Below are 12055 nucleotides of genomic sequence, written 5' to 3' on the forward strand. Positions count from 1 at the left end.
CTGCCAGAGAGGAGGGAAGTCAGCCCCAAACCGGAAAACTTTTATTTACTGTACGTTCAAAGGTAATCTCATGCTTTCACACCAGTCCAAGCCTGAGCCTGCTCCCTTCTCAGCTCTGGCGCTGCTGCTGTCGCTGTGTATCCGCTTCCTCTTCTTCCTGCCCATTGGGTGGTGATGGGGACGGCTCCTCTAGTCCTGAGGAAGACGCTTGGAGCTCCCCGGTGGACGCTGCCAGGCGGAAGACCACTGGGATCCTGGCCAGGGCTGGGTTGGTCTCCTGTAGGCCCTGGATCCACTTGGCCAGTGTGGCCTGGTCATGGGCTCCTGCCATACATATGGCAAAAACTGGGCCTTCCTCCACTGCTGGGAGAGACAGGCTCTCAGAATTTTTGCAGTGGGGACTGGGGCAACCCCAATACCTCATGCCCACACTATTTACTGGCAAAGGGCAGGGGGCTTTAAGCTCCCTTTCAGTGTGTCCAAGTCTGCACAGGATATGTACTCTGCCTAGACTACCCATTCCATGCTTCACCTGTGTGATGCCTCCTGGTTCTTCAAGATTCCACCAGAAGGTACTCCCTCCCCACCTGAGGCTGGGTGATATGCTACTCCCCTGAAACCCCAAGAATATAACTTGCCTGTTCCCCCACTGGCCCTGTCCTGGTCACACTCAGTAGCCAGCACAGAGGTGCTCCATGACAGAAATGACAGTCCTGGAGCCCTTCAGGTGTGTATATGTGTACTTGGGCCTCTGCTGGGTCTCTCTGGTAACTAGGCTGGGTCTCAGCCTGGGCTCCACCTTTGGGCCCCACAGGCTACACCTCATCCTAGTGTTTGCAGTCCTGCTAATCCTAGTTTTTTACCTTTATTGATGTCAAACTCATGGTCATCCCAGGCACTCCTTCCATAGTCCAAGTCCAGCTGCATCGGGTAGTAGAGGTTCCATTCCTCTGGAATCTCCTCCACCTCCTACTCCGGGGAGGGGGTATGCAGGCAGAGTCAGAGGCCTAGGATCTTGCAGCCACCTGTAGCCTCTACCCTACCATCACCAGGAACTGTCATCCCCGCCCTGCCTCCCGCCTCACCCCCCACCCCCCCAGTCTGTGAGCCTTCACCATCCCTCAGGGCAGAGCCGGCCCACTGCAAACCCCCACTCGAGATTTGGGCCCTCACCCTCTCCTCAGGGGGCACTAAGTCTGCTCTGAGGATGTGGTAGTAGACACATCTGTTGTGGAGCCACAGCGAGAAGGGGCCCTCGACGAAGATAGGCCGGGCTGGGTTGTGGCGGGCCAGGGCAGCCTGTTGATCGGGACTCTGGATACCTGGTGTGGCGACATGCATGCCCAAGGGGTTGTGTCCAAAGACCCTCGGAGTCTATCCAGCAGACCCGGTGAGAACCCATGCACAGGGCCTTACCTACGATATACTGCTCAGTGGGGTCTGCTGTATCTGTGGAGTCTTTGGATGAAGCCATCTGCAAAAAAGAGTAGGGGTAGGCCCTGGCCAGGTTGCTCAGTTAGTTAGAGCTTTATCCTGATAATGCCATGCTTGTGGTTCAGTTCCCAGTCAGGGCAGATACAAGAATCAACCAATAAATGCATAAATAAGTGGAATAATAAATTAATGTTTCTCCCTCTTGCTCTAAAATCAATAAGTAAAAAAAATTTTTAAAAATTACTAGGGCTGGAGCCTTGCAGACCCCAGCCCCTACAGAGGAACTGGGGAGAAATGGGGAAGAGTGGGTCCCAGCAAATTTTGGGCTTGTCTATCAGGTCTCCTACATGTCACTCAAGCCCACTCCCACTCCTCACTTCTATCCAATTCAGTATAATAGCTGCGAACATTTAAGAATGCTCACACATCAGAAACCCTGGAGCCCACCCACTTGCATTAAAATCTGGGCTCTGCCACAGGCTGTGTGACCTTAGCCAAGTGGCTGTGCCTGTGCCTCAGTTTCTCCAATTCAAATGGGATAGTAACAGCATGTACTTGATATGGTTCTAAAATGCCAAGAGCAGTGCCTGACACATAGTAAGTGCTCAGTGCTTGTGAAATTTAGAAAAAAAATTCACATACAAAATATTCCAGGAAGAAGACACAAGAAGCAAGTCACAGTTGTATTCCTCTGTGGAGGGCAGGGAGGGAAGGAGTACCCTTTTATATCTTCTTAATTATACACACTGAATGGTGAATCAAAAAACTAAATGAAATTAAATTTTTTAAAAAGTGCACATACACTTTGAGATATCTGAGTGTGGACAACTGTTGGCACACATACTGTCAATTTTTTCAGGTTAAAAAGAATTCAGGTGGATCATGGGGTACAAAGGTAGAATGGACCACCAACCATATTACTAAGTGAAGTCAGCAAAAGGCAAGGTGCAGAAGATGTGTAATGCTCTGCCACTGGAGAAACACTTTTAAAAAAATAGAATTTATTGCAGTGACATTGGCTGATAAAATTAATAGGCTTCAAGTGTACAATTCTATGATATATCATCTGTATATTGCATTGTTTATCGACCAAAGTCAAATCTTCCATCACCATATATTTGGCCTCTAGGAGAAACACTTTCAAAAGTATATTTTGGGGGTGGAAAAAGTGTATGCTTTGCTCTTGGGCCCTTTTACTGGACAATATATTTATCCTGATTTTTCATTTCAAATTTAACACCATGGAGTTAAAAAAAAATTTGAAAACAAAAAAAATTTGATTGTATCTCTTTCTTATGCTAAAAATCTTGGTTCCTATCAGTAGTAATACATGCACTTATTTGACTTACTCATCAAAGTACATAAATAGTTTTGCTATTACTACTAATCATTACACTATGAGATTAAATAAAGAGTGTCTCTGCAGATCTTGTTTCTTAGAATACATGCCACTAAGGATAGGCAGTCAGATGTCAGTGACGTGAAAGATTTTCCTTCTCATCGGTTATGCTATCAGATATTTAGCTACATCTATTTGTTTAATTTTGTTTTTTTTCTTTTATTTTTAAAAATACACTAAACATTTGCATAGTTTAAAAGCCAACCCATATTAAATAAACCCATGTCTCTCTTCCATTCCTGTTCTCTCTATACCATCTCCTCTGCCTGCCCAGAGGTGATCATTTCTACCCATTTCTGACTTATCCTTGCATTATTTTTTTTTTGCGAAAATAGACAAATAGGTTTATACACTTTTATGTCCCTTCCCTTCTCCCACTGAAGATAGCTGACTACACACACCCCTGTGTACACATCATCCTTTCACTCTGCATTTTTCACAAATCTTTGATTGCGGTGCCACAGTCTAGATGCACAATTCGCTCTTGATGGATACTCAGATTGTTTCCATTCTAAATCTGGGTAGTGTCAGTGATTCTGCATGTATTTTTCATAATGAGGCAGGGGAAGATAAAATATTTATATATACAGGATACGTACACAAAAAAAGTATCAGCTTGCGTACACATAGGATCTCTCTCGGAGGGGACTTGGAAGTGATCACCTCTGGGGGAGGCTGGAGACTAAAGGGCCAGAAGAGGAGTGAACTCTTCACTGTGTTCTTATTTACTGTTTGGCTTTTTAAAGTATTACTTTAAAAGATGAAGAAATGAGTTAAGAACTACTTGTGTCTTCTGTCACCTGGATACCTCATCATCTACCTGCACCACCCAACACCATCCACATGGCTACTAGAGAGCACTTTTGAAATCGCAACTCCTCCAGAACCATGACTTTGTCCCCATGCTTCCTGTAGGCTCTCTTCTCACCAACAGTTTCAAAAACAAACTCTTTAATCCATTGTACTCCTAGCCTCTTTCCCCAACCCGGTACCCCTGTACCAAAGGAAGCCGTTTCAGCATCTCTCCAGATGCTGGCCCATGCTGCTCCCTCTGCCTGGAATACTCTCCTTGCCTCTCCTGTCCTGCCTAAGCCAGTTCACCTTCACCTCCTCCAAGAAGCCCTCCCAGTTCCCTGCCCCTTCTGGGCTACCATGCCCCCAACCCCCAAGCTTCTCCAAGCTTTTGCATCAGTGGCTTTGAGGGAAACTGTTATCTAGGGTTGGCCTCCATGATCAGACAAGTGCTGTGAGGGGCTCTCTTTGGATCCCCCATGTGGCCTAGCATGAGTGGGGCCCTCAGGACATTGGGGTAGGGTATGGAATATTTCATTCACAGTGACTGAGCAACCAACTTGGAATTGTGGCCTGTTAGGTTAAGTAAAGGGGGGCCCAGCCCAGGGTGGCAGCTGAGGGTGTGGACAGGGGTAGGTACCTGGTAGATGGTGACTTTGGCGCTGAGGTCAGGCTCCATGTGCTGCAGGCCCAACCTGGCCAGCTCAACTGGGTCCTGAGGCAGGTCCCGGGGCACAGGAAAAGGGTTGGCATTCTTGAAGCGGGAGAACCACAGCCTCATGCGCACGAACTTGAGCATAGGGTAGCTTTTGAGCCCAAATATCTGAATCAGCAGGAACTCCGTCTCCTTGTTGGGCATCACCCCTGTGCCAGGTGGATGGCAGCAGAGCCTCAGGGAGGAGGCAGGTAGGGGAACCATGGGAGACAGAGACCAGTGGAGGGGCCTGGGACCAAGGGGAAACTATGGTGAGGGCCAGGTGGAAAGAGCCAGAGACAGGGAGAACTGAAGTCAGAAAATTGATGCCAGAGAGGGAGGAGAGGATCTGAGAGAATTTAAAGGAAAAGTCGGGGAGAAAGGAAAGAGATGAGAGGCAGAAAGCGCTTGAGATAGTCGGGGAGTGAGGTGCAGGCCAGAGAGCGAGGGCACACTTCAGAGCCTGAGAGTGATGGAGGGGCCCAGACCTGGGAGAGGAACAGAGCTATTTCCCCACCCTGAGCCTGCAGGCCTCACCGTGGTTTTCCATCTGTTCCAGGACAGCAACCCCACACTCCTGCTGCCGTGGGTAGTGGATGAAGATTTTCTGGAAGATGTTGCGAGAACGGAAGACTTCCTTGGGGAAGATGTCAAGCAGCAGGTTGTAGACGGCCAGGTCCTGCTCGACGCCATACTCCCGCATCTTGCTCAGGGCCAGGTAGATGAAGTCCACGTGGCCCCGCCTGTGCACATTGTGCTGCCCAAAGTTCTGCACGGCTCGCACAAAGCTGGCCTTATCCCGGGCCCCATCCGGCGACTGTTTAAACAGCTCTTCCTGGGGTGACAGGGCCCTGGTGGGCCTCCGCAGGGGCCCAGGTGGGCTTGGGACCAGAGATGAGTCAGAGCTGTGGGTGGCTGCGCTGCAGTGGAGGCCTCGAGGGGCCTGGGAGGGAACCTGGGGACAGAGAACCACTGCTCAAATCTGGTACCTCCTGGTGCCTTTCAGGGACTGCCAGCTGGCTCTTTCCTGGGAAAGGTGCCAATGGACATCCCTGAGGGCCTCTGCGGAGGTGTGCTGTGGTTACAAACCCGAGATCAGGCACCACTGCAGACTGAGAACACAATGGTAAAACCCCCCCATGGAGGCAATTCAACAATGTTCACTACGAGGACAAACACACGTCCTCTGTTGCCACAATCCTGCATTTGGTATTTAAATCTGACAGCTCAAAATGCACCTGCACCGAGTGACTTTTGTGCATCTGCTGTGTCAGTGGAAATGGCTCCAATGAGCATCAGCAAGGAAATGATAAAGCAAATGGCTGTGAACTTGGGCAAGGAGTACCTGCTGTTCTAAGACACTCTGAGGAGGTCTTGTGTTACCTGGGGTGAACCTCAAGGTATATAAAGTAGATCCTCATTATTTGCAGATTCTATATTTCTGAATTTGCCTACTTGCTAAATTTTATTTGTAATCCCCAGGTCAATTCTCCCTCATGGCACTTTCCTGGTTTTTCATAAACACGTGTGGTGGAGGCTGAACAAGATGATGCTCTGCCTTCTTCTTTAGGCTCTAGTGCATGTTTCTTGCATCTTTTTTTTTTTTTTTTTTGGTGATTTTCTTTTGAATATGGCCCCTGAGAATAGTGCAGAAGAGCTACCTAGTGTTCCAACCTGCAAGAAGGCTCTGCTGTTGCTTACAGAAAAAATGCATGTGGTAGATAAGCTTCATTTAAGCATGGGTTATAGTGCAGTTGGCAATGTTAATCAACTATATATGTATATATATATTTAAATATTTATTTAAAATAAAAAAATATGTATTTTATTTACTTTTAGAGAATGGAAGAGAGGGGGAGAGGGAGAGAAATACCAATGTGCAAGAGATATATCGATCGGTTGCCTCTTGCATGTCCTCAACTGGGCACCTGGCCCTCAACCCAGGCATGTGCCCTGACTGGGGATCAAACCCATGACATTTCGCTTTGTGGGATGACGCCCAACCAACTGAGCCACACCAGTCAGGGCAAAAATATATATTAAATAATGTGTCCTTAAACAGAAACATACATACAATACAGTTACATATTGATTGGTTGAGGAAAATGTGACAAGAGGCTCACAGTAACCCTACCTCATACTTCACCTGGGAGCAAAAGTTTAGTAATCACTAATTCAGTGTATGCAGCAACTTTGTAGACCATAACTACTCTAAGTAATGGGAACTGTTTGTATGCATATATATTTTTTGTGTCTGTGAAATATCTCTGGGAGGAAATACAATAAGCGGGTAACATCTCTTGCCTCTAGAGCTAAGTAGTGGCCAGATAAGACAGACTCTTGTGATGTAGCCTCAGAACTTTTTGAATTTTGAACTATGTTGTCCATTGTAACTAACTGTATTACCTACTGAAAGGATAAATTTCCAAAACTGAGTTAAAGACAAACAAACAAAAACCCCCAAAGAACAAAAACTAAGATTAAAAAATGCAGATTTTGGAGTCAACAGGAGTCTCAACTTGACTGTTCTCTGCCAGGTGACACTCACTTTACTACTTAGGCCTCAGTTTCCTCATCTGTTATGATGGCATCTACCTTGGGTTAGGGAGATCTTGTTTCCAGAATAGGGAGTCCATGGTGCAGGGAGAAGACCAGATCCCTCCAGGACAGAAGTCAGTAAACCAGCGCCTGTGGGCAAATCCAGCCAGATGCCTGCATTTGTCAATAGTTTCAGTGGAATACAGGCACGCTCATTCATTATGTCTGGCCTGTGGCAGAGCTGAATAGTTGTGACAGAAACTGTGTGGCCTGCAAAGCCAAAAATATTTACTATCTGACCTTTACAAAAAAGTGTGCCGAACCCTGCTCTAGACGCTAAACTAGCAAATTTCTTATTTTAATTTGAACTGAATGTTTACTGAATATTCTTGTTTCAGGCATTGTTGAGAACTTACTGTATCCTTTTTACAGCTGAAGAAACTGAGGCCCAGTGGGGTGAAGTGGGCTGCAGGGTGTAACACAGCTGCAGAGCAGTAGAATGGGATTGGAATCTCCATTCTGCTGCCTGCAACAGCCATCCTGAAGTCTTGATTACATAATGTGATGTAAAACAAACAAACAGGCATTAATTTAAAGTGCAAGTAATAGGCATTAATTGCCAAGAGAAGCTCCAGGCTAGCAGGATGTATGTGCTTAAGGCAAAAATGGGAAAGGAAGTTCTGGAATGCCTGAAAAAAGGGGAGACCCCACAAAGGAGATAATGTAAATGAAACGCACAGCACAGAGCCTGCCACAGAGAGAGGACTCTGTAAGAGAGCTTTTAATAGTATCACCACCACCATCATCGTTGTTGTTGCAATCTATGGCCACTGATCAGCCCGGGGCCATCTGGTCGCTTAGGGTGAGGGACGGAAGTTCAGTCTTCTGCCCACATCCTCACAAGTGGATGTAGGAGTTACTCAGAGTCACAACCCAAATCCAGTTAGCTCATACATCCTTTTCTTTTAAAAAAAGGTTTTATTTACTTTTAGAGAGAGGGAAAGGGAGGGAGAAAGAGAGGGGAGAGAAACAGCAATATGTGAGAGATACTTCAATCTGTTGTCTCTTGCATGCCCCTAACTGGGGACCTGGCCTGCAACCCAGGCTTGTGCCCTGATGGGGAATCGAACCAGTTTGCAGGCTAGTGCTCAACTCACTGAGCCACACCAGCCAGGGCTGCATCCTTATTTTCAAATTCAAACCCCTGGTATATGTGGGCATCAGCACTTTTTAAAATGAATAAGAAACATTCAACTGGCCCTCAGAGCAGACAGCCAGCCCATATCCACCCTTCCTCACAAGATGGCTTCAGCACGGGGTGGAACCTGAAGGGCTTGGGAGCAAATCCCAGGCCTGTCTGCCTGCCTTACTCCACCCTGACGACTCCTTGGCTGGCAGTTACCTGAGAGAAGGGGGTTCCCGTGAGGGCAGCGCCACAGATGCCTCTCCAGCCCCAACAGAGGCTCCGGGCTAGCAAGATGCCTTGTGCCCAGCTCATGCCTCTGCCTGTTGGACAACCACCTGGACAAGGGAGAAGAGACAGCATCAGCCTGGCACCCCACCAACTAATGGAGATGAGACTCCTCTCTTGGGCATGGGCCACATTCCAGACTGCAGAGCTAACTCACCAGACCCACTGGTTTCCTCATCCGCAAGAAGGAGCTTAAATGACTGCCTCAATCTGGGGTCTTGGCTTCACTATCTGGAGGAATTTGCTACAATGGTCCCCCTCCCTACCAGGTCATTTTTAAACTTTAGTCACACACTATACAGCCACCCTTTTAAAGTTCGAATTTTTAAAGTATATTCAGAGTTGTGCAATCATCACTGTTATCTAATTTTATAACATTGTTGTCAAGAAGACCCATTTCTTTCTCTAAAGTTTACAATGTTTGCAAAATTGAATGTGTAGACAAGTCACCTGGGCGCTCTTGTTAAAAGAGAGATTCTGATTTAGCCGTTCTGGGGTGGAGCCAGACCCTGTCACATAGCTAACAAGCATATCTAATAAGCTTCCAAGTGATGAGGATGCTGCTGGTCTAGAAAGCACACTTTCAGTAAGAAGGCTGCAGAATCCCACATTCTGGATTTGTCTGTCTACTACCCTGAGGTGTCATCCAACTTGTTCCTCTCTTCTTTGTATTCCTGTAGGCAGCTCTAATGGTTCTCAAACTTTGTTCATATTAGAGTCATATAGAGAGCCTTTTAAAATCCCCATGCCTAGGCCATACCCTAGATATATTAAATCAGAATATCTAGAGGCAGGGCCTGGGCATCAACATTTTAGCACACTCCAATGACTCTCATATGCAGCTAAGATCAAGACCTCAATTTAAACCATTACTCATTGTGTGTTCCAGGGGTCAGCCACACTGGCATCATCATCTGGGAGCTTATTAGAAATGCAAAATCTCAGCTCTAACCCAGACCTACTGAATCGGAATCTGCATTTTAACCAGAGGCCAGGTTTCTTCTATGTGTGTTAAAGTCTGAGAAATGACGACTGCTTGGCTGGCAGTTACCTGAGAGAAGGGGGTAACTGCTGATGGATCCAAATGTTTATCACCAGCTCTGAGCTCCAGCCTTCACACTTAACTACCACTTTGACATATACCCAACCATCTTAAGACTTAATTTGCTTAAAGCTGACATCCCTGCTCAACCTTGTTCCTCCCCATCCAAGCTAATGATACCATCATTCCTAGTCATTCAGGCCTAAAAACTAGGAGTTATTGCTGAATCCACTGTGTTCCTCACTCTCCTGGCCCCATTCAATCCATCAAGTAGTCCTGGTAACTGCTTCCAAATCCATGCCAAATGCACCCATTTCTCTCCATCTGAAGGCCAAGCACCTCAATAACCTCTTTGCCTGCCTCCCACTTCTTTCCTTACTTGCCTATGGTCAGTTCTCCACACCTTGGCCAGAGGGAGCTTTTTGAAATGTGAATTAAATTCAGTGTTCTCTACCTAAAATTGTTATTGGTATTATCACACTTAAGATAATATCAGATTGGGTCTACCCCTCCAAACTCAACTCTGATTACTGGCAGCACCAGCTACACTGTTTCTTGAACAAGCTAACTTATTCCAGTCTCAGAGCCTTTGCACTTGCTTTTCCTTCTGTTTGGAAATTTCTTCCCCTAGATCAGTCCATAGCTGTCCCTGGTCAGTCAGGCCTATATTCAAATGAAAAGCTTTTCCTCACAGCTTCCTCACTCCCTATCTAAAGCCTCCGTCATTCCGATGAATGCATTTTTAGCAACAACTAGTATCTGAAATTACCCATTCCTTTTATTTCTGATTTGTTCAATGTCTGGCTCCCCCAGTAGAGGGAAGATTTTTGTCTGTTTTCCTCTGCTGTCTCTCCAGCACCGTGGACAGTGCCCAGTATATAGTAGGTGCCTAACAAGTATCACTGGAATAGGAAACAGAGCTAAATTTCTACAAAACGTCTATAATCTATAAATATGAGCCCCGTGGTGAGGTGTACCTACAGCAACTCTGAGGCTGGCTGCCAGGATTCTGGGTTTGTTGGAAGAAACAGGCAGACGCGGGTTCGAATTCAAACCTAGATGTCCACCTGCGGTGTGACCTCTGGAGAGAGCCTTAACCTCTCTGGGCCTCAGCCGTCTCATCTGCAAAATGGGAAATTAAAGACGTAAGAAGGTGGATACACAGACAGCGGCCTTTCCCTGCACGTCCCCACCCCGCACCCCAAAAGGTCATGGTGCCCTGGGCCAGCAGCCGGGTCCCTCTAGGGCCGCACTCCTGCGCTGCCGGCCCACAATGGGCCGCTCCGGGGCCCTGCAGTTTGCGATCGCCTTTCTACACGCGACCTACCTACTAACGCAAGGGGCCACGGACTCCGAGCCGGCTGCTTCTTGCCGCTGGGCGCCGCCATGTTGCCCGGAGAGTTTCCGGGTCACGGTCCACCAGAGAGACAGCAATTTTTAGAACGCCTATTTTAGGAGGTCCCACCCAAAAGACAGGAGCACCAATAGGAAGGGGGAGCGACACTGGTACTGCCTCACAAGGAGCCAGGCCCCGCCCCTAACAAGGCAACCCGCATCCCTGACCTGGGAATTGAGTTTGTCCGGGCAAAGAGTGACTGGGTCGTTCCCGGGCTGGGAGGTTGGACTGGGAGAGTCGTTAGTCCAGCTAGTGGCCCCGGTTTTCCTGCATGAAATGTGGGAATGAAACAGTAAGGGTGGAAATACTGCCAAGTGTGTGAGAAATACGTTGTCTGGGTCCCTGGATTTGTACCTTTTCCTTCTATGCTGCAGGTCCACGATCCCCGGAAATCCCTTTGCCTTGGAGCATGGAGACATTAGAGATGGTGCGGCTGGCATTCACCCCGATGGCTGTAGGAGCTGGATACAACCTGCTCTCCGTTTAGACAATCAACATTAGCCTCATTCTATGAGTCATTTGGACCGGGGTGGATATTTCCACTTCACTCTCACCACTGTTCCGAGCCCTTGTGGGGGCGGGGAGCCGGTAGCACAGGGAATGGGGGTGGACACTCTTGAGGGTCTTCAGTTGAGGAAGGGACCCCTCCAGGAAGGTTCTCCAAGCAAAAATGGCACCGCTAAGTAGCTTCGCGAGCCAGCCCTCTTTCTTTACCCCAGCCCAGGCAGAAGTTGACCCAGGGCCTTGACCTCTCTATGCCGGGTCCCCAGCTACCCTGTACAGAGCTGTCCAGAAATGGGGGAGGAGGGTTGTCAATGGGCTCCCTGTTCCCCTTGATCTGCAGACTGTGGCTGATACCTCTGGTTACCCTCTCCATGGCAGATGGGGTCCCGCTGGGAGGAACCTGGGTCACATTCACTCAATCCCCTGCCCTCAACCCTCTGCACCTGGTGCCAATCCACCACAACCAAGGCATCAGATGTTCCTGGATTACCATGCAGTTTCTCTCTTCAGCTTTCACCACTTCAAGAAAAGATCCCTGGTGTTAGGGTGGTTTGTGATGCGGGCTGTGAAAGAATCCACAAAGAGAAGAAAGTGTAGAGAGTAAAAATTTATTTTACTTTCCCAAGGGACTGAACAGGCTAGGTGGGGAGATGCTCCAGCACCAGCGCTGAAGGGTAGGGACTTTGAGCTTTTATTAGGTGATTGAGGTGATTGTAGAGCAGGATGTTTCCATTGGTCTTATATAGGCTGCAGTGTGTTTCAATGTTATTTTGGGGTGTAGGGTC

General features: G+C 47.7%; 1 protein-coding gene across 1 annotated transcript; it reads right to left on the reverse strand.

The window, feature by feature from the left end:
* Window position 1: 1 nt before the first annotated feature.
* ECSIT (ECSIT signaling integrator) lies at window positions 2-10409 on the reverse strand. Its single transcript, XM_090289645.1, has 8 exons — window positions 10352-10409; window positions 8260-8378; window positions 4857-5274; window positions 4266-4489; window positions 1417-1474; window positions 1174-1322; window positions 864-969; window positions 2-360 (listed from the first exon to the last, which is right to left on the reverse strand). Exons 2-8 carry the CDS (start codon window positions 8353-8355, stop codon window positions 110-112), a joined length of 1302 nt encoding a protein of 433 aa, XP_090145771.1. The 5' UTR covers window positions 8356-8378; window positions 10352-10409; the 3' UTR covers window positions 2-109.
* Between the last annotated feature and the right edge of the window lie 1646 nt (window positions 10410-12055).

The sequence above is a fragment of the Furipterus horrens genome, unplaced genomic scaffold (assembly GCF_987537825.1).
Source record: "Furipterus horrens unplaced genomic scaffold, mFurHor1.1.pri manual_scaffold_10, whole genome shotgun sequence".
Classification (NCBI taxonomy): domain Eukaryota; kingdom Metazoa; phylum Chordata; class Mammalia; order Chiroptera; family Furipteridae; genus Furipterus; species Furipterus horrens.